Genomic DNA, 26,853 nt, shown 5'->3' on the forward strand with positions numbered 1-26,853 from the left:
CCGGCGGGCCCGGCTCGCTCGGCAGGCCGGGCTTGCCCGGCCCACCCTGGATGCCGCTGATGCCGGGCAGGCCCGTGGGACCCGTGGGTCCCGCCGAGCCCATCGGGCCCGGCTCACCCTTCTCGCCCTGGCAGGTGACGCGCCGGTCAGTGGGGGTCTCGAGTGTGCCGGGATAGCGAGGCTCATCTCACCGAATCACGCACGCCGACAGAGAGCGTTGGCCTCGAATAAGGCTGTTTTCGACGGCATTGTTCGTGTACTGCAAGAAACCTTTCCATGTGCAAGTTACTCTATGTCCTCCTACACTCGCATGTGGACGCAAAATGTGAAAATTTGGCGGAGTGTGGGGGTCATCTCAAGCCGTTAATCGGTCAAATTAAGAATGTCAGATACGCTGAGACTTTCTCCAATTACTACCCAGCTTAGGGCGCTCAAAGACCTTTCGCAAGGTTTTAGTTCAAAATTGCACCGCAAGGAGCACAACGATACAGCAATGATTACGACGAACAGCCGACAAAAATGTAGAAGCGACGCTCCGTAAAGACCGAATCTTAAACGAGAACAGACTTAAAGCATACATAAAAGACCACTGAGAAAACATCGTCAGATGAGCTCAGTGGAAACACATGACCATAACAGGGCAAATGGTGACGGCAAAGAGTCAAGGCCTCCACATGCAAATCAGCCATCGCATGCGGCTTTCGGTTGCTTACAAACGTAACGGTTATTTGCAGTTCATTTCGGCGTTAAATTTTCCCGGTTTAAATAAAACGGTTATTTCACTTACGCTAACAGAAAAGCAAATCAGCGCGTGTTCGATATGTTATGCTCGGCAATCAATCAGCTGAATTTCATACTCGAACTGGGTGACCCGACAAAAGGGTTCGGTACACAACCTTCCCGTGCAGTAACGTGCAAAAGCATGCTGGTCACCAAGAGCAGGACATGCAGCAGTCGTTGAGGTTCGCCATGGAAGCAGCTAGCGACGCCTGCGAACCCACAACCTGCCAAGCCAAGCGACACGCAACACGCACGGCCGGCGCAGCTCAGCACGTGCGACATAGGCGGCGGTGAAATCGCTCCAACTCTACGGAAGACCAAAGGTGATAGGCACACGGTGGAAAGATGGGGGGGGGGGGGGGGGCGTTCGTCGGCACCCGGCCGTCCTTGAGGGCAGAATGACTTGGTTGCACAGCGCATGGGCATTTCAAACAGCAGTCGTCGCGTTCCCACATGCAGAATACTCGGGCCGGATCAATGCGATGTCCGGATCATGTCCGGATCATGCCCGGATCAATGCGATCATGTCCGGGTCAATGCGATCAAGAGTGACGCCAAAGAAATGGGACAACGCACAACCGGCGGTGCGCGTGGGCTGATGGTTCCATCGCAAGCATCCCCAACTGAGAAGCACCACCAGCCAGAGCTTCTCGAGACGTGGCTTAACTTGAGTTGGGAGTGGGAGTCGAGCATCGCTTTGTGATTGAGTCGAACGGGTCGACTAGTGACGCGACGACCTGAGTGACATGTGACGTCATATGCGACGCGGAGGTCTGAGCGGAATCTGACGTCATATGCAACGCGGCGGCCTAAGCGGCATCTGACGTCATATGTAACGCGGCGGCCTAAGCGGCATATGACGTCATATGTGACGCGGCGGCCTGGGCGACATCTGACGTCATATGTGACGCGGCGGCCTGAGCGGCATCTGACGTCATATGTGACGCGGCGGCCTAAGCGGCATCTGACGTCTTATGTGATGCGGCGGCCTGGGCGGCATCTGACGTCATATGTGCATATTTCGAGGCGGTTCAGCTGACTTAATCACAGGGAAAGCCGTCTGTCAGGCAAAGGACCAGCTCGTCGTCAGCTGAACATCCTGAAACCTTGCTCGGAGTTGCACATAAGACAGTGCCCGACAGGGAGAACTTATAGCAAAAGAGAAAAATGGGCAGACAAAACGTGCATTTTCCGCGGTTGTATTTTGCATTAGTCATTGGCGCACGTGCGATGCGTTGGAGTGTAATAAAGTACTCACTTTGAGCATGAGAATATTGTCGGGGTCAAGGTTAAAGCCAAGCTGGGAGAGGCCCTGTAAAAAAGAAGAAAGAAGCAAGGTGTTCTTTCCCAGAACCAGGTGCTCCATTGGACACGAAAGCGGAGCAGCACCGGACGTCCGATGGACACGGACATCCATGGCGTTCAGCTCGAACCGAGGAGAATGCCGCCTTAAATACATAATAAACCAGCACATAATGCGGAATCCTATCACAAAGCCAGCACAAAGGAAGCGTCTGATGTGCAGGCCTGGTACTGTATTTGTCGAGAGCTGGCCCGCACGTCTCAGGGGAGAGTCAATCCCCCCTTCTCATTGCGAGAGCGTCAGGTCAGGTCAGTCTCACTGCGAGAGCGTCAGGTCGTGGATACCGGCCAAACCGGAAGTCAGGCGCCTTTGAGGCAGTGCGTGCTGGGAAAACTCAGCCGCGTCACAGGTCAAGCGGCCGTGGTTTCTATTCTTCCGCTCGGGACGTCTGTGTGTGACGACTCGAGCGCGCGCCGCACTGATCACGTGACCATTCAGGCCAACGGCGCATATTTGTGCAGCGTTGAAGAAACGCCTTTCCAGGCACAGAAAATGTGAGCCCGACTGGCGGAGGACTCGCGGCTCTTTCGAGCATCGCCACAGTGCTCAATTTGGAACTGAGAACTAACGATCTTGTATACTAACGAATATATATATATATATATATATATATATATATATATATATATATATATATATATATATCGTTGACAGGGCAGCGGTAGGCCAGTCACAGAATAAGCTTGCAAGTGCCCACAGGTGAACGATCATGTTTTCATTTCCTCAAAAGTCTACCTGACGAGGAACAAAGGATGGAACTTGCCAGAACGCAAAAAACACCACAGCAGACAAAGAGGTGGCGCCTTCGCCGCAAGCAGAAGACAAGAAGCCACACTGTCGGAAGACAAACAACACCCAAAGCGGGGCGACGGACAGACGCCAGCCGAAACCGAGACACCGAGCGCGCTGCGGGGCAGGCGGCAAGAAGATGTCACACGGCAGTCCCAGGCACAGAGAGGCGGCACGTCATTCCAGGAGAAAAAAACAACAGCCACCCCATCGCAAGCCAGAGGAAGGGGCGACGCGCCGCCAGAGAGGGAACACAGGAACAGGGCCTGGCGAGCTAGCAACGGGGACACACACGCACACACATATCGCATCAGCTGAGCGGGTCCCACCGCCAGGTGGCAGGCCGACCGCGCGCCAAACAACAAGGAGCAACACCACGGAGCAGGCCGGCAGACAACGAAGCCGCACATCCCAAGCTGGCGACGGACCACAGAGAGGCGCGCACCGCCACCGGAGCACGGGGGCCTGCCGCCGGTCCGCCCGGGGAAGCCGCTGTGGGAGGTCAGCTCACCTTGATGGCCACAATCTCAGCGTAGCCCAGTGTGCCCCCGCGTAAGCTGGTCACAGATCGCTTGATCCCCTGCGAACAGCGGCAGGCGCCTCCAGGACCGGCTCTCAGGGGGACTGGTGACCCGGGACAGGCTCTGGAGGGGACTGGTGACCCGGGACAGGCTCTGGAGGGGACTCGTGACCCGGGACAGGCTCTGGAGGGGACTGTTGACCCGGGACAGGCTTTACATGGGGTGATCGGGGGCAGGCTCTGAGGGAGAATGGTGATTTGGTACCGACTCTGAGGGAAATGGTGAATTGGAATCACCTCAGAGGAGAAGTGGTGACCGGGATCTGACTCTGAAGGGATAACAAGACTCCTGGTGTTTCGTTAATCCGGTCAGGAGATCTCGATGACCTCAAACCAGCTCAGAAGCGAAATCGTGATCAGAGACTGTCACCGTGTGTCAGGTAACCTAAGGAAGGCACTGAGGGGAATAGTGACATGGAACCAGCTTTGAGGGCCTGGTGACTTCAGAACAGCTCTGTGAGCTAGTGGTAACCTCGGACCAGCTCCGATGAACGGGAACTCGCTGCAACCGGTCTAAACACGACCGTGTCTTTGCGTAGCGCCACCGACAGAGCTAAGGCAGTGTTGAAACAAAGGTATGCAGATGCTGGTAAGGCCATGTAGGAGGCTGATGATGAATGCGAGGTGATATCATTGAACAATATACGGCCAGGAGAAGAGGTAAGGCGAGGTAAATAAAACCGGAACAGGAGCTTGAAGCAAATGGCTCAAAGCTAGGGTTCTGCGTCATCCACACCCCCCCCCCCCCCCCCCCCCCACCCCCACTCCGGCGTGGCTCAGTGCACAAACTGTCGAGTCCGCAATAACCAGTCGACCTAGTTCTGTACCGCCGCGATAATTTTTGACTCTCCTGCTTCGCAGCAGCAGACAGCCCAGCCGACGAAAAGCGGGACAGCCCTTGGCAATCGAAGTAGTAGAAACCATCTGGATGGGCCTCGGGCTGAATAAGGAAAGCCCAAAGCCAAGTCCCTTACAGGGGTGTAGCCCGAATTTTCTTAATGGGATTTAATACTTAAATGGCTCATTGGGCACTCATCAAACGAAAACCGAAGGAACCGTCTGCGGTGCCAACGTAAAATGCGGGACTAACGTGACGCCCCGCCGCTTTCTCTGGTGCACCTCTAGTCCCCCGTGAGGTCTAGAAGGCTGAAGGAACGAACAAGACCCAACGCACTGTACACCACTGGCGTTGTGGGTGCAGCGTCAAAGGAAATAGTGGCGATGGCACGTCCACCATGATCTTGCATGCTACCACGCTTTTTGTCGCAAAGAAACAGACAGCATGACGATCCTGAAACGGGCCTTACCCCTCCCCACACACGCGTTCAAAAAGTTAATAAAGTCGAGCGAACCATTGAGATATAGCCCAAGTCCTTAAAGCAGAAGCTCTGCCCCATTCATGGATAGTATATACAGAAACCTAATGCAGGGTAGGAACACTACATGTACGACCTCTTTCCATGACCTCTCGTCTGCCACGTGTCGATGTCGGGGTGCGAGATTGGCCAGGTGTTTTCCAGGGCGTACCTTCGCTGTGGAGAAGACGTCATAGCCTGGGCTGCCAGGAGGTCCCACGGCGCCACTCTTGCCGGGTTCGCCCTGAGGGGTCAAAGCCATTCCATCAGCCCATCGCGTCCACCCTCGGATGGGCAAAGGCCAGGCGTGAGCGTGGGGCGTGGTCAACCAACCTGGCTCCCTCATCTGTGGACTGCGCCGAGGTGTTTTTGCTAAGAGACGTGCACAACTGGCCCATCCGTAAAATGAATATGTTAATAAGTCCAGAAACATTTGAAGCGATTGCCACTCATCACAGTTTTGAAAGCTGCGCCCATGAATCCAGGAAAGAACGGAACGACGCACCGCGCGAGCGAATGAGTTTGGCCACAAAGTGATCATTTGTATAACCCAGAGTACATATTCACGACGCTAGATGGCAGTGCCCCTTACCGGTTCTCCTTTTGGACCGTCCAGCCCAATCGGACCCTGGAACAGAGCAGCCCGTGAATCCCACCTTACCTGACACTGCATCCAGGACACACACAACGCATTCCGACTACAGAAACCAAGGCACTCAGTGCAAACGTCGCCAACAGCTGAGAGCCCAGCGAGGTAGCACTGGTCCAGACAACGGGTACGGAACTGGGCTGATCCCTCGTTCGGGGGATCCCGAGAAAGAACAGCAGAACCGGCGTGTGTTAGGCTGGGCCGCAGTCGCTCGGGGTTTGCTGACAAAAGTGAGATTTCGGAGAAACGGTGAGTGGTCATGGACGAATCACGCCCATTGTGGCGGCAACAGTCAGCCATTCGGGTGCCATGGAGACCGCTATTCCCTCATGCTATTGCACACGTGCCTTGAGGTCCACTAGCCGTTGCTCCTTCCCTCGATAAGGATCGACCAATCAGCATCGAGCTGGATGGCAGTCAGCCCAGCGTCTATGCCCCTCAGGCAACGTAAATCGGGCCATGGGTCACGACTTGACGATTCGGGTAAAAGGGCAACGCATTAGCAGAAAAAATATGGTAGAGGTTGGGACGGCAGAATCACGGAGGTCTAATAGCATGATTAATACTGGTCTCCTTAACACCCAAATGGACGAATTTTGTCACGCTGAGCCCACGTTTTAAGCGCCACTTGGGCTGATTTATGTTTTAGTGCCATTTTGTAAGACCAGAACAATACAAAATCCAATCTGCTGAACCGTTACCAGGGTCCGCAAGGGCCCATCATCGCTTGTGTTACGCACGATTACCTTTTCCTACCCCTTTCCCTGGGCTCGCAGTGATTATGATGGGATAAAACCCTTCTCTTGGCTGCATTACGTTAAGCGTAAAGTCCCAAAGGGCTAATAAGGTAATGTCCGTTTGACCCATAATCAACCTAGAGGTATAACATTAAGATGGGCGCGTCGCTCGTTATGACGGCGAGTCAACTATTCCCAGCCTTGAGGCTTTAAAATATTCCAAAATAAGAGTCCAGCGTGATTTGCAGCCCCACCTGAGCGTACTGCCGTGGTGCGCTCTCCCCTCTCACCACTCCTTTACCCCTTTGCCACGCTTAGGTTACGCTCCATTAAAACGTCCCTCTTTTTCCATGCCTGACGTAGAACAGGCCCCAGGTCCCCCCGACCACACTGGTGGCTTCACCTATACGGAGGGAAGAGTGTGCGTTGTGAAGAAGTGCGTTGCTCGCGGGAACTCTAAGATATGCAGAGCCTCTACATATAGAGCGCAGGCCACATGCAGTTTGACCTTCATTCTGCATCGTTGCGTTGCAATGTCGTCTGTAGCTCAGGTTCTCATTGACGATGAAATCTAATATATTCAAATTACTTCAGCCATGTTCGAACATCAAATGTAACTTGGTCACGTTCCTTCCTGGCAACATTACTTCAGATGAACTACACACACACACACTGACGAGCGGCGTCGTGAATCATAATCATACAGTTGAAACAAGCCAAAAGACTCCAGAACATGAGAAGGACATGCTTACAAGTCCAGCAGTCACAGCAAACAGTGTAAATGAATCGCAACGCTGTGGAAGAATCACTGTCAAATGCATGTTAGTGCCGTTCGGTTCGCACAACAGTCCAATCACATCCAATCCCTACCAGCGAGCACTACACCCAATCCCAACCAGCGGGCATTCCATCTCCCAAAAGGCACCAAAATTGCCCAGAGCATGACAGCCAGCACCGTCTTCTCCCACCCGTCATAAGTTAGTGCTGCCACCTGCTGACTTTATCATGCATCATACCAACCAACGGCAGGCGGCGGCAAACCCGGCGTAGGTCGCAAACTGCGATTTCCAGCAGGAATTTTCATTTCCAGCCCCGGACGGCAACTAGCGCAGGAATTAAATTTGAGGACCACTGATGACGGCAGGACCACTCAAAGGATTACTCGTCACGGCAGAACCAATCAAAGGATCACTCGTTACGGCAGGACAGCTACCTTATTTGGTATCATTCACGTTTAGCGTTTACAGGAGAGTACAAAGTGATTATGTTTGTGAAAGGCCGCCGTGCGTGATGACTGGCTGCCACCTCTCTGCTCACAGTTTTCCGCCGTCAAACGAGACGGATTTTTCACCGCAAGCCAAGATCCGAGCTCGGTGAGTGAGAGAGGAGTTCCGAGTTCGGTGAATGAGTGAGGAGTTAAGCGCGCAGCGGTGAACCAGGCCGCAACCGAAGAAGACTTATGCTAGGTTTACACACCGGGAAGCCTGGATACCCTGGAGATCCCTTTCGTCCCTGCAAACGCATTCGATGGGATGAAACGGTGGCTGCGGTGTGTGCCGTCGGACGCATACATGTACACTCGAACGGCCATGGCCGGGTCCAGCACAATGCTGTCAGCCTCGAGTCATCTCGGAGACTCCTGATCACGTAGAAATACATATATGACGTATACTAAAATTCAAACACGTCCAAAATGAGCACTGCTTAGATTTTAAAAGCCAAAGAATCCAGTCGTTTTGGGTGACCTTTGAATGCGGCATGGTAACACAGTGCTTGCCTATGTTAAGGGTGTCGATAGTGAAGTGACTACACTGGGCGTCTGGGAAAGCCGGAGTACGGGGTTCGATTCCCCGCGGTACCCACTCCTCCTGCCAGGGAAGACGACGCCGTATAGCCCCAGCAGCTTGGTGTGTCGTTAATACCCACTGACGACGACTCATCTATATCATTGGCGACTGACGGTTAATTTTGCAAGTTGTGTTCACAAAGATTGCTTTCATTATCAGATAATGCTCGGATTTGACCAAATCTGTTGATGCTACCCATGTCTTAATAACCACTCCACCTCCTCTTCCTCCCAGGGATCTCACCGAGGACCCCCTTCGAAAGCTTACTGATTCCAACACACCGCCACAAATCACCGCTCCGGTCTACGTACACCCTCCTGCTAACACGCACACATACACAGACCCCTTCCCCGCAGGGCACGGGTCAGACCCCGGGCTCGACAGGAGTCCCCGGTCCCCACGCCCAGCCAGTGACCATTACCCCGATCTGCCGCCACACCGGCGGCCGCCAAACGAGGCCATCTCGGCCGTCCGATCCCCGCGGGGACCACCCGGCGCCGCCGAGCCGCCGCCGACAATGCGCCGGTGGCGCCGTCAGCAGTAAACGGCACGGGATGGGCCGACGAGACGGGCCGCTTATGGGATGACCCGGGTTACATTGTGGCACAGGGCCGTCTGAGAGGCGAGTGGCTAACCAGGTGTTCTTTAGCCACCGTTGTGGCACAGGACTAGATGAGAGGCGAGTGGCTAACCAGGTGGTCTTTAGCCACCGTTGTGGTACAGGGCCGCCTGAGAGGCGAGTGGCTAACCAGGTGGTCTTTAGCCACCGTTGTGGTACAGGACTGCCTGAGAGGTGAGTGGCTAACCAGGTGGTCTTTAGCCACCGTTGTGGTACAGGACTGCCGGAGAGGCGAGTGGCTAACCAGGTGGTCTTTAGCCACCGTTGTAGCACCCGTGGTCTGGTTTGCAGCCACGTTAAAGCGGCAAGCAATTTGGCGTCGGACCGGCCTGCACGTTAGAGAGGCTAAACTTATTTATGTTGCCTGAACACGAAGCTCCGTCTGTGCTCTGTAGGTAGACACAAGTACATCATATCTTTCTACTTAAGTACCGCATACGGCAGTATGTCTCCTTGCGTAACACACTATTTCAAGACCCATAAAAGTCACAAAGAAATCAGAAACAAAAAATTCCACAGAAGCATAGCATCTCCCGAAATGTTACAAAACCCAGTTGCTCGATTTGACCACTCCCTGAACAATGAGATAAATCCTTGACGAAAGCTCGACTCCTACACGAGTACTCTGTCAGCCAGCGTGACAGCAGCTCCCAACATCATCAACATCAGCTCCGCGCCAGTGCCGTTCACCACACCCCGGCGCCCCGATACTCACTGGGAATCCGTTCTGTCCTTTGGGTCCCTGGGGTCCCTGCAAAGACAGGGGGCAGCCGCCGTGAAGCCACAGACAGCGAGCGACAGACCGTGGCCGAGGCGAGCCCGCCCCGTTTGCACTGTGATTCAGACGACTCTCCTCTGGAATTTCGCAGCCAGGATGTAAGTCTGGCTCACCGCTGTCATTTTAGATGATGAAGAACGTGCGGTATTCATGTGCCAGGAAATCGAGAATTACAAGAAAAGTGCAAAGAAAGCACTGCCGCGACAGCATAGCAATGTGAAGGATGGCAAATAAAGCGATCAAATCCACGTAATCATGCGTGGGGGCCAAAGGCTAAGGTCGAACCGCAAGGAAGCTCAGTGTCTTAGCACGGCTTACAAATGCACGAAAACAGCAGTGGCATCGCCGCGTTCCGTCCACTGAAATGCTAATTTTTAGGGACTGAAGAGCGGAGAAAGTGAGCCAGCTACAAAAGCCCTGCGGCGATCGGTTCAGCACTCCGCAGCCAGATCGGTGGAGTCGGCGATCGGTTCAGCACTCCGCAGCCAGATCGGTGGAGTCGGCGGTCGGTTCAGCACTCCACAGCCAGATCGGTGGAGTCGGCGATCGTGCAAACGGGGCGGGGTCGCCCGAACACAGCCAGCTGACGGCGGCGTTAAAAGCGGTTGAACAAACACCTGCAGACGGAGTCATACCCCAGCTACGCCAGTTGTTACTCCCGTAAAGGGTGCAGAAGCTAAGCTAAACACTGAAGGATTGAGTGGTGGGACAAGGCTCACGAGGGTTGTGGTGATATTACTCCGCGAACACAGGATGATGCAGACGGAAAAGAGGAACGGGATGCAGAGGAACGGGACTGGAAATTAGTGAATATCGTTTGGTAGTGATCGGAGAATTGCGATCCAGTAAAGAACTGAAACTGACAGATTTTTGTTATGCCGCAGCTCCGTCCAGAATTTTAGTGAAATTCAGTGCCTACATTTGGCACCGAGCCCGGCGTGGCGCCGTGCCGCGGTAATGTCATAGTAACGGCTTTGGTGGGCGACGTTGCCGCCATTTATGCCACCATTTAAAGGGTAAAAACACTAGCAGGCATCATCAAGCACGGTTTGAACGGTATGAATGCTGCTTTAACAGCGCTTGACGTGACGCCGTTGGCTCTTGAATGGAGCCTTTATAAAACGCGAGCATCGTGATTTCATACCGAAATCAAGGGAATTGGAAAACTTGCAGTGAGTAGTGGTAAGAATGCCCCTGACATGGGCTCGTCATGGACAGCGAGTCAAACGATGCTGATCGAGCCGTGACAGTTGGGAGTCGGGACCGGATCGTCAGGAGTCGGGACCGGATCGTCAGGAGTCGGGATCGTATTGCCAGGAGTCGGAATCGGATCATCAGGAGTCATGACCAGATCGGCAGGAGTCGGGACCGGAGCATCCGGAGTCGGGACCGGATCGTCAGGAGTCAGGAGCACATCGTCAGGAGTCAGCAGTCAGGACATCATCGTGAGAGTCCACGGCATCAGCAGTCACGGATGCTTGGCCGGAGGATGCGGCAGACGAACAAAAAAGCCCCGATCGAGTGATATCCGGGGCCGTTCGGGACCGACCGGGCCGCTGGAACCGCTGAGCGGAATATCAGGTGGCAGGATAGATCGCTGCGTTTGTGGTGATCTACAGGCTGTCGGGTGGCTCTCCGTACACAGATGGTATCACAGCCAGCGGCAGTGGAGGGTGGGGACGGGATGTAACGAGACGTAGGCGGCACTGGCGAGACGGCTTCAATAGCGGGGAGCACATGAAAAGCGACACATATTTACAACGGCAATCTGCGGATCTAAAGCCTGTGCCAGCGAGTCTAAGTAGCTGCAAGCGACCCAACAGCCAAACAAGCCACTTAAGTGTCGGGACGATGGCTGTTGGTGACAGCCACGTGGATGATATGTGAGGAAAGGAGCGCGGGCAAGCATAAGCTGGATCTGGCTTATGCTTGTCTGCGGTCTTCACCTCATCGACAGCGTCGTCTAGCCCACGAGGACCGACAGCTGCACAAATACGTGACCGTAAGCATGGCAACAACGGCGCCAGTGCATGGCACCCCGAAACACCAACAGCTGACGTGACGTGGCGCCGCCGTGACGTCACGATACGATGACGTCACTCCGGATCACAGCAGGGAACTGACCATGGGTCCCATCGGTCCGCGTGGCCCTGGACGTCCATGCCGACCTCTCCGACCTCTGTTGCCCGGTGGTCCTGGGGAGAGAACGACCGCGGTCAGGTCGAGGTCGGCGGCGGTCACAAATTAGCAGAGGTCAACCGGGGTCGGGGTCACAAAGTACGAACTGCTACGCGGTTGCGTGGGTAGCTCAGAAGTTAACAGGTGCACAACAGTGATAACAGGCATGTTGTACGATACTGCGAGTTAACAATGTTACGCAGCGTACAAGTTGGTGCCTAAAATATAATACAATTAAATGTAAATAAATATTTATATAAAAATATAACATAAAATATAAAATGTAAAATACGAAACATAAAATATAAACATAATCTAATAAAAAATACATAATTACGCAAAATGCGCAACATTGCTCGCGAGCTGGGACAAGCAAACAATCGCTCATGCGTGACGTCATCACTCCTGATTACGTCGCCGTGAAGTGCCGTGGAGGATAACTGCGTGGAACCACAGCAAGCGGTATGGCGGACCCGTGACAAACACTGCCACCCTGCGTGTCTGCCGTTTTTATGCACAGAGCTCCACCAGCCATTTACAAAACCCCAATCACGACCGCCTTCACGCGTCCAAACGTGCCAACCTCCTCACAGCGTCCCGCTCAAGCCGCGTTGAACCAATGCGTGTTTGTGGCGCCGCGAACGGCGGACGCGACGCACTAGCCGCGCCGGCGCCACCGAGAAGACCCGGCGCAGCCCAGTAACCGGACACCGCGCGCTGAAGCGCCCGTGCGCCGGGAACGCCGCTGACAGATGCTGCGCGTCCTGGCGCAGATGGAGACGGATGTGGCGCGCTGCTGATTGTTCCGCCCGTGCGCGCCCCGGGGGTCGCCAGCTAACTCGGTTAGCCAGGCCGAGCGGAGGCTGGAGGCAAGCGTCTCACAGTGGCGGAGGGTGAAGTCGCGTGTCAGGTGGGGCTGAAGACAACCGGACGCCGCTGGGAGACGAGCCAGTACAGCACAGCGGGGCTTGTTATCGGCTCGAACGGCGCCACTCAAAAACAGAGCGGACAATACGCGGCAATTAGTGTTATTCTCCCCCGAGACATTGTCGGCCTCAGCCTTGTTTCATCACGAAGTAGTTAACTCGAATGATTAATTGGTGCATGCAATATGCATGTCACAACGCTAGCACAAAGATGGTGCCAAGCTTTTGTTTGTCGATGACGCAGTTCGAGCTCTGGGCGCTACCAGCATGCGAGCGCCAGCTCAACACTGTCAGACCATGAAGCAACGGCAACGGCAGATCACCGAGCAGCTCTCGCCAGGTCATCATCAGGTCATCATCATCAGTAGCTCTCATGATGATCATTGCAATATCATGGGCAGCTCTATCACCAGGTGGAATAAGCATCAGGACTGTGGCCGTTATCAGGTGACCCTGTGTTTGGGCTTGCCTCACCAACATACCCATTATTATCATCATCATCTGTTCATCATCAGGTGACATTTTCATAGGGACTGCAGCATTATCAGTGGCATCATCAGGCTGGTTCGTCGCCAGGACTGTCCCATAAATGTAAATGTCGTGTGATGAGATCATCATCAGATTGTCAGGTTGTCATGACAGCATCGGCTTCAGTGGCCTCTTCAGATTATCACCAAATGACTTCGTTTCAAGATCGCATCACCATCCAAGTCGAAGACTGTATCACCGGCATATCACACATAACGTGATCCCATCATCAGGATTGTCACGTCATCAGAAATGCCTCGACACAAAAACCACCTTCGGGCGGCCTTATCATCATAACTGTTTCATCCTCAGAGGTACCTCATCACAAGGCCACCTTCGGACGGCCTTATCATATCGGCTATCCCATATTCAGACGTGCCTCATCATCGGACAGACCGGACAGGACAGACCCAACAGGGCGTCATCCCATCTCACATCTCTGATCTCCCAGCCTGGCCTGATTACGTGCCGCCCGGGCACACTCAGCATCAGGAGGTTGGGGGGCGCCCCCCCCCCCCTCTGCAGCAGACCGCTGATTGTCCGTCCGTGCCCTCGGGGGCACCCACAAAAACCCTGCACAAGAAGCCCAGGTCAACGAACCGAGGCAGCGGCCGACCCACCAAAAAACTAATTGGTTTTCCGTCAAAAATCTTGCCGTGTTGATCGCTGGTATATAATGAGGGCTGGAAGAAGAACAGATATACGGACGTCTGTCAGGAGCAGGAACACGTGCAGGAACAGAGGCATGGGTAAAGACAAGGGCAGGGACAGGGACAGGGACAGGGACAGGGAAAGGGACAGGGAAAGGGACAGGAAAGGGACAGGGACAGGGACAGGGACAGGGACAGAGACGGGGACAGGGACAGGGACAGAGACAGGGACAGGGACAGGGCATTTACAGGGCTAAGACCGCCCGCGTTATGACACTGTTATGACCCCAGATGTAACGGGTTAAAGGAACACAAGCGATGAGTCATTCCTCGCATTGTAATTTCATTTACTTGGCTATTGCGCCCAGGAGCGTGCATAAGCTTCTGCTTACCACGCGCACTGACTCCAAAGCCAGAACAGACCATCGTCTGCGATGCACACTGGCTGCTGGTTAGCTTAGCAGAACTGTGTCACGGACGATGTGCTTAAGGCTGGCTTTAAAATCAGTGTACTGTAAGTGTTGGTTTATGCTTGTCCCTTGAGATCACTAACCAAACAAAACGTAAGCACGAGTCTAAACTTAAAGCAAACGGACCTCTTCACAAGTTGAGCTTAAGCAAAGCAAGACAAGGGTAAGACAAATAAGTTGTTTCAATTGCTCGGAGCCAACAGTTCAGTGCTCGGAAGCTGGCTTCTCCATCTTCTGGCGTATAGACTCTGACAGACCCGACTGAATGACGCACCTGGTCCCAAGCACTACACAAACATGTCCGACTTCGCTGCAGTCAAGGGGAGGAGAGTCACATCTCAATATGATTGGAATGTGAACACCTCAGTATGATTGGAATGTGATGCAACTTCCAGGACCCCATCGACAGACGTTCAGCCCTTGCATTACCGCGAACACAAGCTTGACAGTCACTTACCAGCCAGCAAAATTCTCGGACCGCTTGTTGGGTTGCTGGTTCCCATTAATATGTGGCTTTAAACAGCTGTAAGACAGGCTGCAGACGGATTTACCGACCGACGTGTAAAAATGGTCTCTTGGCTGGCGAAGGTAGCCGGCCATTACTATCTTTGCTTCCAGAAACCATAGTTTTCGACCACACTTAGCGGTTAGCCTGTTTTTTGCTGGTCGCTCGCCAAATGTGCTGCGAGTGTTTCGAGGTGGCTGTGAAAGAACACAAATCCTCACTGTTTTGCTGAGGCCGTAGCACATAGCACCAGGGGATATGTGCCAGCAATGTCTCATTACGTCTAGCATTAAATGCCACGAAACACGCAGAAACATTCGAAGGATGCTTAAGGGTTCGCGCGACGACGGATGCCGCCTCCACCAATAGCTGGCTGGGTCAGCTGATGACGTCACATGACCTGTGACCGGACTGTGAGCTTGGCCGGCTCCGATTTTTGGACGGGCGTCATGGACACGACGGCAAAATGCGAACAACCCTGAAAGCTTGCCACGAAGAGATCGTGCTCACCCTGGCAAAAGGAAGGCTCGTATGTCACTGGCATAGCTTACAGCGTTGCCCCAGCCTGTCTGAGTACGTGCATTAACCCGTGACATTTTTAGTAACCGCGTCAGCGGAGAAACAACGCGGACCAGCCACGACTGGAGCCACGGTAAAAACCGCAGCAAAACTGCCAGTGCTCTCAGACCAGGCACCGGCGCATCGCAGTTGGCATGCTTTAACTGCTTCTGCGCCCGCCGGCTGCCAAATGTGACGTCACTGGATTCATCTGGCAGCGACGCCGGTCTGGACAAACAGTTGTACGCCGTTGTCGCACTCAGCCGTGTCGTTCCCACCTCATCGCGGACAACAGCCGTCAGCTGGCGGGAGATATGTGGGCGGAGCGGGCTGGCGACGAGGCGAAGCTGGCGCGTCCCGGGTGTCGACGCGCCAGACTCGCGCGACGCCAAACGCTGCTGGAAGCGGGATTTCTCCGGTTTTCCAGGCTTTCAAGCTTTCTCGTTTTTTTCTCTGGTTCGTATTGTCAGGTTTCCACAGGAAAATTTTAAAATTTGCACCTATATTTCCAGCTGATACAGCCATGGCTGAATGCCATGAGGAATCCAGCCACAACCATTTTCCAATCTAATTATATTACACGTGCTGCGCAGGCGAAACAAACCGGGCGCTGGATCCCCGCGCTCAGGATAAAGGTCTTGTTGCGCTTATGTGACGTTGCGTTTTACTTACGTTGCGTTTTTTTCCAGTTTGCGCCGCACGCTATTTCTCGTTGCACGTTTCCAAAGCAGTTTGCCGCGGTCTACACGTTCGTCATTCCGGCCGACGCAGAAATAGATAGCGGCCGACGTAACATGTGGAGCGCGATTGATGACGCACAAGATTTATGAAAAATTGATATTAACGACGCGTGAGCTAATGATTTCGGCGTCCATTTCTCAGGGGATCGTAGGAGGGACTGGAGCAAGATGGAGCCAGATTAGCAGCTCAAATAGCGTAGCGAGCTGTAACAGGCAGGGCTGATTGACGACGCTCGCTAACAGCGCGATCAGCCAGTGATATCTGTGTCCGTCGACACCTTGTCACGTGACCAGGCGGGTCGTCGTTCCTCCAGGTGCAGAGGCGCGCCCAGTAGCGGCCGGGGGCGGGTGTCTGCAGAGGCGCGACCAGGGGCACGGGATATCATAAATGGAAACAAAAATGGAAGAACGTTGCGTCTGGAACCATGTACTGAGCAGGGGCTAACTGCAGCTGAACCAAGGACCTTAGACCTGACACCTCATAGTTTCAGGCCACAGACACAGGATGGGAGGTGGGTCACTTCCGCCGAGCCGACATGTGTCCTCTCGTGACAGCTGCGTCACAGATACGCGTGACGGCCGTGCGTGACAGGCGTGCGTGTCGAAGGTGTGCCGTCAGCGCTCACCACGCGCTGCGAGATCAGGAAACAGGAGCTGACATCCCCGCCGAGAATGGGAGCCGCGGCGGCACAGCCACCCGCCATTGTGCCACTCCGGAATGAGGAATGGAATGAAAAGGAATGAGGCCGGCACCGATCGCCACCGTCTCTGCTGCGCCATATGCAGGGGTCTCGTCAGTCCAAGACCAACTGATTCATGTATATATATATATATATATATATATATATATATATATATATATATATATATATATATATTACCTTTCTAATGAATTCCCGCGACCAACCCTTCAATCAGCCCGGACAGAGGACACATCACAGTCGGCATGGCATAGTGGCCCGGTGTGGGGCAGCGGAAGGCAGTAGGACGCTGTCTCCAACGGGACTCAACCGTCTGAGAAGCCGTCTCCAGCGAGGCTCGGCCGTCTCAGACGCTGTCACCAACGAGGCTCAGCTCTCTCAGACGTCGTCTCCAGCGAAGCTCAGTCCTCTCAGGCGCTCTCTCCAACGAGGCTCGGCCGTCTCAGACGCTGTCACCAGCGAGAATCAGCCGTATGAGACGCTGCCGCTAACGAGATTCAGTCGTCTCAGACGCTGTCTCCAGCGAAGCTCGGCCGTCCCAGACGTTGTCTCCAGCGAGGCTCAGTCCTCTCAGACATTGTCTCCAGCGTGGCTCAGCTCTCTCCGACGTTGTCTCCATCGAGGCTCAGTCCTCTCAGACGTTGTCTCCAGCGAGGCTCAGTCCTCTCAGACGCTGTCTCCAGCGAGGCCCAGCCCTCTCAGAGGCTCAGTCCTCTCAGACGCTGTCTCCGGCGAGGCTCAGCCTTCTCAACCGTTGTCTCCAGCGGAGCCCACCCGTCTGAGCTGCGAAGCCCGTACGCCGCCGCCTGGCGGCTCTTAATCAGCGAGATGTCCTCTGTGGCCGTCGCGCGGGGCAACACATAATCTGCAGGAAATGCAACGTCTTTCTGATGTCTCCCGCCAGCCATGTGAAGCTGATGGTATGGGTGGCCATGATGATAAGATAGTCCTTTGTTCAAGCGCGATGACTGATTGCTCGAGGTCCGTATGCACTCTTTTCCGGTAGGGCGTGTGGTTTTGATAACTAATATCATTGCTTCTTGACCCGTACTAGCCCATATGATACGAACACATACCGATTCAAACTCGTGCTAGCATAACTAGCTTCCAAAACGCACTTTTGAATGGTGATTGATTATTTAATTTGAAGGCACGTCCAACGTGCAACTAAACTACTGCCAAAAAAGTAAATCGAGACCAATTCGGCCAGATCAGTGGCATGGCAGGTGAACCTTCTGACTGGAGATCCGAGGAACCTGGAGGAGCATACAAAAACAAAACAAAACAAAACAACGGGTGGCGGAATGTATGGTCCTTCCAGGCCTCTTGGTCCAGCTCCTGTTAAAACACACAATGACCGCACCCCAGCCAGACCAGGTCCCAAGGGCGAGGGAATTTGAGGGGCGGAGTGACTGTGCCGCCAGCCTTGGACAAATTTAGCACTGGCGCTTTGGCGTTGGAGGTAAATACGAATCCAAAAGCGTTCCCGCTTCGCTTTTCGAGCTTCGCGTACACGTGCCACGATACCACGTTCCAGAACCAGGCAGTTCTTATAAAGAGAGAGAGAGAGGGTTTTCAGAGACCCCAGGAGAGGGAGAGAGAGGGAGAGAGTGGAAGAGCACCATCAGCTCCTAGCGGAGGGGCCAGATCCCCCGGCGGCCAAGGTTAATGGCGGCACGGCGGCGGCCAGACTGGCGCGGCCGCGGCGAAATTAGAGCAGAGCGGCAAAAACGCCGCAGTCATCGAGAGGTGGCGGCAAAAACGGCGCGGGCCGCGCCGCCGCCGACGGATGGAAGGCATTGTTGTCGGAGCCGACGTTCTCCGTTCTCGACTGGCGCGCGGAGTCGAAGCACACTGGTGCCGACACCTGCGTCACAGACGCGAGGTTTTGCAGCACGGAGAGCGCCCGTGGAAACAGCGTCACGCGGTCATCGATTGGTGGACGCAGTGTTCTCGGAAAGCATGGCATTGGATGTGGTAAGGTCGTATATTGCGATGCAGAAGAATGGGGGAACTCGGATAAGTGACAGGTCGGAAAAAGGTACTGAATCAGTGGAGCCAACTGCCAAGCAGGTGCGATGTTAATGGTTCGTTCTTGGCATCTACTCTAAATCGACATAATTTGCTACGGAGCTGGAGCATCGTCACATAGGCAGCTGGCATCTTGCCGGGCAGTCTATGCAGGGCATGATTTGCCACCTGTTCTCCGCAGTTGGTGGCCGTCGTGGACTGTCCCTGAGCGCAAGCAGATACCAAACACTCACCAACTAATCAAACTTGCGGGTGGAAGCACCAGTTCCCTCGCTCTCCCCTTTTTCAGTTCCTGACTCCGCCCATGGAGGACCGAGTCAGCGGCAGGGGCGCGCCAAGGGTGAGCCGCGAGCGGGGGCCAATAAACGCCCGCCCTCTGCCCGGCCGACGCCCGTAAACTCCCTGCCCAGATACGTATCAGCTGCCCACGCGGCTGGCTGATGGAGTGCCGGCACACTCTGGGCCGGGCGGCACTCCGTCAGGGGACCACCGGGGCAGCGCCGGCCGGTGGGAGGGCACAGGGTCCCACCCAGGGGATCCCGCCAGTCACGCGTGAAGGTCGGCTCCCGGGAGCGTGAGGGCATGCGATGGTCAGACCTGGGAGCGTGACGGCATGCGATGCTCAGACTGTGGTCTGTTGTTGTACGCGGGGAATAGCTCGGAGCGCAGGCCTCGAAGGCCGCCTCACCGACCGGTGGATGTAGACCTCAGGCTTCACAGCTCACAGCATCGCTCAAGGGTCAAGGATTTTACAAAGGTCAGCAGGTCAGGCCGTGCAGGCCGTCAGGCCGATCAGAAAAACCCTAAATCGCTATTATCGCCAACAGCATGTAAGCTTTTGTTCTAGCGTATGCCATGAAAATACAAACCCAGGAATTCGCCTGAGCTTGCAAGTGTGCTCAAAGAAGCGTGAGATATTCATTATTTAAACGGGACTCACCGGTAACGTGTGGGAAATTGGCTGCCGAGAAATGGGCCTTTGTTGAAAGCATGTAACGCATCAGGGGGTTAGATCACACGTCCGGAGGCGTACCTAGCAGTCCCTCCCAAAGGTCAGTGAAGCGCTGCACGGCGCTTCACGGCGCTAGTAACGCAGCGAATCACACTCACTGCTGAAAAATACGCGACTGGCAAGAGTCGAACCTGGTACACCAGGATAACGAACTCCGTTGTTTACTGGTGTTTTCGGGCGCGTCGACTGCGATGGTCACTTTGCGCCTAGAATAATGGGCTCAATGTAACCTCTCAGCGCTCTTCCACACCCTGAGATCAGCACCCTCTCATCCGTCCCGTCCCGCAACAAGCGCGTGGACAGCGGGCGTCCATGCGTTCTGCACACTTTCCGGAAGCAATCCCTTCACCTTCCTTTCCGCAGCATATCAGAGTGGTGACCTCAGTGGTCCCCATGGTGACCTCAGGGGTCCCCATGGTGACCTCAGGGGTCCCATGGTAACCTCAGACTAAAAGCAGGGCTTGGCACTGAACGGCTCCAAGAACAATATTTATGACACAAGTTAATTCCTGCACCACCGAACATAAACGTCCTCACTGCGGGAATCGAAGCATAAGAATTGCCGGCATGGCGAAATTACATTTCCGTAAGAAATTGGCAAGCGGTATGTGGAAATGGCATATCAACGTTAACGTCGCCCAAACGCGGAGTGCTTTCGCCAAATGCGATGTCCAATGCATCTGCTGCATGGTATAGGGAACGGCGCCGACAATGTTGACTTTAACCATCCGAATCACAGAGTAATCCCCGCAACTTGTTGGCTCACATCCTACTTCAATTGTCCCCTTACACTCTGCCACGATCACTAACCAATGGGCCGTGGGGCCGTTTAAACGATACACAGGATCACTGAAGCGGTGAATATCAGCGTCCCTGGCGGCACGTGCGTTCCGACAACCAGCCTCGGGACGCATCGAGCAGTTCCCGACCCTTCCCTGGAAGCAGGTCGGACATTCGCTCCACCCCACCGCCGGCGGCTGATCCCCGCCCAGCCGCCAGCCGACCCCTGCAATACAGGGCATGCTGTGCCGCAGCGCTCCTGTGCCGCGTTCGGAGAGCCCGGTCCCCAGTCTGACGGACAGGCGGCCGGTACCGGCCGCTGCCGGCACAAGCAAAAACGCACAGCGCCGCGCCCCACAACAGCTCATAATACGGGCTTCGGCTGATAATAAAGCCGTCAGGCGGCGGCTAATGGCCGGGCCCGCGGCTATTGGCAGGGGCGGTGCCAGGTGGCGATTACGGGGAGGGCGATGAAAATGTCGAGAAAAAGAGTAACATCAAAGACACGCCGACAGTTGAAGGTAGGATAACGATTTCCGCCCGGACCCCAGAGAGTATTTGAAAGTATTTGAGAGTATTTGAAACCCCTCGAACATGGCGGATGCAGAGGGCTGGGCAAAAAGTAAGCAGCGAAACGAAAGCTTGAACGAAAAAATTGGCATGAGTGGGATAAGGAAATGCATGATAAAATGGTATCACCAGGCAGGTTCGCTTCAAAAATAACCCAGCCTTTCGCCACAAACATGACCAATCAGATAAAATAAGTTTGCGGTGGAGAAGAGCAATTCACACGCTAACGTATGGTCACAGCGCGGAAGCTTAACTAAGCGCCCACCAGAAAGGTTCGGACTTCCTGAACGACGGCAGCCATCCGCACCACAGAACCCCGCAGTGGAGACGACCGCGTGAGATGATCTTCGGCCCCGTCGCATCTGTCTCCTGCTCCCGCCTGGTGCCGCCCGCTGCCGCCCGGCACCGTCGGCCCGCTCCCCCTGACCCCCCGGGGCGGCTTTCAGCCCCCCGCCGCGTGTTTCAATGGGCCGGGAGGGGCGGCGAGCGCTGTGGGCGGGCCGCCAGACTACACACGGGAGTCGGGCCTGACGCGCGCCGCCGCCGCCGCCGCCGCTGTGCGGAGGCGGGTCCCGAGCTGCCATTCAGGTATGACCTGAACCCTACACACGCGCGGCCGCCAGGGTCAGGACTCGCCCGGGGGCATTGTCAGTACGATCGCTGAGGACGGCGGCTAACCACCGGCAGGCAATCGCCGTGGTATGACTATGACGCGACGCTGTGGTATGACTTACTATGGCTTCCGACCATGAGTCGAGAGGGGCAGGGCTGCTGCTTGGAAGGGGACCCGATGACAGAGGCAGCGCTGCAATACTGCGCCCCGGGGCACTGATTCCGGTGATCCGCCGGAGCCAGTGATCCGTCCCCATCTCAGAAGCCTGCTCCCCTGGGGCAATCATCCTACCCTTCCGATGCCGCATGCTTCGCAGACGCATGATTGATTACGTTAGCTCGGGCTGTGACAGGCAATGTCTGTTGGCGAAAAGTGAAAATGCAGTTGTCCTAACCGTGGAATGGTACGCTACACCATTGACTGTTGAAGACAGACCGCTGACATGGAGAACGTCTCGTAGCCACACGCTAACACGCGCGTGTGCAGGACAACTATGGTCGCAAACCATCCCCGGCGACCACCACCACACAGCCAGCAAGGTGCCCCAACAGCCATCCAACAGTCACCGGCGGTCCCCCAACGGTCCCCAAAAGTCACTGGCATTCCCCCAACGGCCCCAAACAGTCACCGACTCCGCCATAAGCCGACAAACGTCCCCCAACAGCCACCCAACAGTCACCGGCGGTCCCCCAACGGTCCCCAACAGTCACCGGCTCCGCCACAACCCCACAAATGTCCCCCGGTGCCTCGCTTGTGCTGACCAGACTCCGTGGCGACCGACACAATTTGCAACCGCGCTAAAACGGCGCCAAACTCGGAGCGCTGGGCGGCAAGTCCGGCGACACGTGCGCCGTGGGCGGCGGCACCGCCGCTGACCCGCCTGAACGGGCCGGCAATTTGCATACTAAACGGCCGCCCAGTTCTGCCAGTTCCCGCTCTGGAGCGACCTGAGCGATGAGGCTGAGCTCTGCGCGCGGCCGGCGACCCGGGCAGGCGTTTTGGCGCGTCGGGACCTGGACTCACCGCGGTGCGTAACCATAGGCGCGAAGAGCAGGTGAGGGATGGGGAGCCTTGTTTAGAAGCGTTATCCTCGGTGGGTGTGGTGGTGAATGAGCTCTCTTTTTGATCGAATTCGGTCACGGTAATGAGCTTGGTGAGCTGAACAAACTGATGATGTTCTACGTTGATCCAAGTTGATGATGTTCGAAGTTGTTCCGAAGTTGATGATGTTTTAAGCTGTTCCGAAGTTGATGATGTTTTAAGTTGTTCCTGTTTCCCCGTGAACAGTCCGCATAATCCTGTTCTCATTTTGCGCCGATCCTTTACGTGTTTCGTCGCTCTGGTGATGCCGTTGACACCTTCTTCATGATTATGAGGTTTATCATGTGGTGCGGACGCCGGCGTTGCATGGCAGAAGAATGGACTGAAACATTTTCCCATTCCTCCTCACCTCAGCTGGTGATGACGCCCTACGCCGCTCGATACTGGCATAAGCATATTCAAGACCAAGCGAGCGTGGCACTTCGTTTAAGAGCCTGCGCCGCATGCAATGAACAAACAGAACTGTGTCTACAATCTGACGTTACCGCGACAACCACACCACAAACTGGTCAAAGGTAGCGTTTCCTACTGATAGCTGCACTTGATCAGATATCAAAGGCTAGCAAAAAACGAAGAAGAGTCTACAAAGTACGACCGCAAACACCCTCAGCTAGGACACAGACAACGCCGTTTGCCCGCAGGCCTCACGCCGGGTCCCCTCCCGCCCCGGTGGCGCGTGGTCGAGAGCAGTCTGAGCACCGCCACGACTCCAGCCAAACCTCGCGCGGCATGGTGTTTGTTCAGGGACACATTTCGTACATCGCCCGGCATGGGCCTCCCAGCGCGGTCGTGAATGCGTCTGAAGTCTGGCGCGAACGCAGCGTCGCTCGAGCGTCAAGTATTGATTGGCGTCCCATGGCCTTTTTGCGGCGGGTCTCGGTCCGTGCGGATGGTATTGTTCCGTGGCCGCGCATGATTTGTTCGGCTCCGAAAGAATGAATTATATTGTCATGCCTTATCGCTGGCGATCCAGCTACGAAGGAATTCATCACGGAGGAATGCAAGCCGACGGAGTACAGCGTTGCCTAAAATCCGAACAAGAATCGGGGCGAGATAACGATGGCAAGTCGGTTATCAATAACTTCTTCGCCGTCTTGTCTGGATGGCAGGAATGTAAGTCGTGAAATTCAAGAAGACTCATGTTATGAAGCATGCCGACCACAAAGTCTGGCAGTTCATAACAAAGCACGACAAACACGTTCGCGACCTTTGATCACGGGAAAACCTATACCAGCACGCTAAGAATGTCAACACACAAACATTCAGAGCAGAATGCTCGAACCACAGTCGTGCTAGCACCACCCACAACAGCTACCGACTTCACACACCCGCAGCACACCCGTGAGAGGCACGCCAGCGACGGTGGGCGGCGCTGGAGACCTGCGAGCGGCGCTGGAAGCCCGTGGGCGGCGCTGGAGACCTGCGAGCGGCGCAGGAAGCCCGTGGGCGGCGCGGGAAGCCTGGGGGCGGTTTGCAAGACGAGCTGACCGGCGCCGAGCGTCGTAAGCCGGTAACCGAAGCCGGGACAATGGCGAGCCGCGGCCCGGCGCGCCAACACCGCACATAAAACGGCCGGCCCCCTCCCGCCGGCGCCTCTAAAGCGGCCGGGCGGCGCGCCGTCGGCGCCGCGCCGCAGCGCTGCTGGTTTGCTGGGGCGCCGGGCGCAGGACCGGAGGATCACCGCGCTGTAGCGCTGCTGAGGCGCTGGGACGTCAGAACGCCAGGCTGCAGGGCCATCAGACATCAGACCGGAGAGCTACCAGACCACGGGACAACAAGACAACAGGACAACAGGACCACGGGACTACGGGACCACCGGACAATCGGACCGGAGAACTACCGGACCACGGGACAACAGGAAAACAGGACCACAGGACCACGGGACCGGCGGACAATCGGACCGGAGAACTACCGGTCCACGGAACAACAGGACGACAGGATCACGGGACCACGGGACCACGGGACGGTGCGACCAATGGATCGCGCGGACCACTTGACAACGGGACCGACGGGCGGAAGGAACACGAGACCGCAGGACCACCTCACCATGACTTTAAGCCAGAAGTAAGCCAGCAGACACTCGCCGACGCTATGCGATCACAGCATCTGAGATGTGGAGCCTCCTGATGGTGACATTGGCGGTACGGTCGCTGGGCTGATCGCAGGTTGCGACGGTTATTATAATGAACCGATTTGTACCTTCAGCTTTCAAGCCATAACGTTTCAATTTATGATTGGTGGTACACAACCCCATAAATCATACCCGATGGTGAAGCCGGAATCTGCGAAAGACCCCACAGTCTGATAAAGTCGTTTGGATGCTAGCAACACACATACACCGGTTTGAGAACCGCCGGCGCCACCGTGATGACACCGGTTTGAGAACCGCCGATGCCGTCGTGGCGGCAGGGGGTTGGAAGCTACTGAGGTCACCACAACCGTGCACCGGTGGTCGCTGCCAACGTCCACCGCTCGCGGCCACCGTCAGAGCACAACCGAACCACCGATCACCGCGACCACAGACCTCTGATCACGTCCAGACCAGACGGATCGGTGACCGGTGTTCGGTGATGGGTGAGATCAGTAACCTTCAGCCCCATCAGTGATGGTCGCCGATCTCTCGAGAGATCCCGATCTCGAGAGCATGCTCGAGATCTCGATCAGCGATGTGCGGCCCTGTTATTGCCCCCGCTTTTGCAGCCCGCGGCTGGCGGCTGCGGCGGCGGACGTGTATCAGTTACAGCAACGTGCCCCGGCATTTAAGCGCCACCCGATACAGCGCTGCGTCCGTAAGCTGACCAGAGCCCGCCGCCGGTGGAGAGTACACGCCGCCCAGAGGCAGCCGCCAGTGGAGAGTACACCGCCGCCCAGAGGCAGCCGCCAGTGGAGAATACACCGCCGCCCAGAGGCAGCCGCCATTGGAGCCGCCAGTGGGAGAATGCACCGCCGCCCAGAGGCAGCCGCCAGTGGAGAGTTCACCGCCGCCCAGAGGCAGCCGCCAGTGGAGAGTACAACCGCCGCCCAGAGGCAGCCGCCAGTGGAGAATACAACCGCCGCCCAGAGGCAGCTGACCAGAGCCCGCCGCCAGTGGAGAATACACCGCCGCCCAGAGGCAGCCGCCGGTGGAGAATATACACCGCCGCCCAGAGGCAGCCGCCAGTGGAGAGTACACCGCCGCCCGAGGCAGCCGCCAGTGGAGAAGTACACAGCCGCCCAGAGGCAGCCGCCAGTGGAGAATACACCGCCGCCCAGAGGCAGCCGCCACTGGAGAGCACACCGCCGCCCAGAGGCAGCCGCCAGTGGAGAATACACCGCCGCCCAGAGGCAGCCCGCCACTGGAGAGTACACCGCCGCCCAGAGGCAGCCGCCAGTGGAGAGCACACCGCCGCCCAGAGGCAGCCGCCAGTGGAGAGCACACCGCCGCCCAGAGGCAGCCGCCAGTGGAGAATACCACCGCCGCCCAGAGGCAAGCCGCAGTGGAGAGCACACCGCCGCCCAGAGGCAGCCGCCAGTGGAGAATACACCTCCGCCCAGAAGCAGCCGCCGACTGCAGGGAGGACAACGCAGGGCGGCGGTGCTGTGCCGGGGCGTCCCACCTTCGTTTATGGCAGCTCTGAACGCTTGCCTGGCGTGGATGACCTGATGACAGCGGCCTCTGAGGCCTCCAAAACCATCAGGCGTGTCCCGTCTCCGTACGGGGTGCAGCGGGGAAACGCTCCAGCAAAATATGAATCCGTTTGAAAAACCGTATCTCCCGAACACATCAATTTCCATAAACAACAGACGAAATTGCGTTTCACGTTTCCTTCTAAACGATCCTACCTCACCAGCCCCCCCCCCCCCCTCCCCTCTACCCGTCCCCACTCCCGGCGCGGCGCGGTAGCCAGCGTCACCGGTCGTAAACCGCCACCATCCCCGGAGCGTCCGCCCGCCGTGCAAGGCGCACCTGCACACCTCGCGCGCCTGCAACAGCGCCCCCTGCCGCGCGGCGGC

At 55.9% G+C, this 26,853-nt stretch overlaps 1 protein-coding gene across 1 annotated transcript; it reads right to left on the bottom strand.

Moving 5' to 3' along the window:
* Window positions 1-7: 7 nt before the first annotated feature.
* On the bottom strand, window positions 8-11,695 carry LOC119093309 (collagen alpha chain CG42342; the record flags this gene model as incomplete). Its single annotated transcript, XM_037216256.1, has 8 exons — window positions 11,622-11,695; window positions 9,435-9,470; window positions 7,730-7,765; window positions 5,460-5,495; window positions 5,040-5,111; window positions 3,444-3,512; window positions 2,039-2,092; window positions 8-127 (listed from the first exon to the last, which is right to left on the bottom strand). Coding segments are annotated over exons 1-8 (435 nt in total), but the record flags the coding sequence as incomplete, so codon positions are not given.
* Between the last annotated feature and the right edge of the window lie 15,158 nt (window positions 11,696-26,853).

Source organism: Pollicipes pollicipes, unplaced genomic scaffold (assembly GCF_011947565.3).
Source record: "Pollicipes pollicipes isolate AB1234 unplaced genomic scaffold, Ppol_2.1 Scaffold_1600;HRSCAF=1878_pilon_pilon_pilon, whole genome shotgun sequence".
NCBI lineage: Eukaryota > Metazoa > Arthropoda > Thecostraca > Pollicipedomorpha > Pollicipedidae > Pollicipes > Pollicipes pollicipes.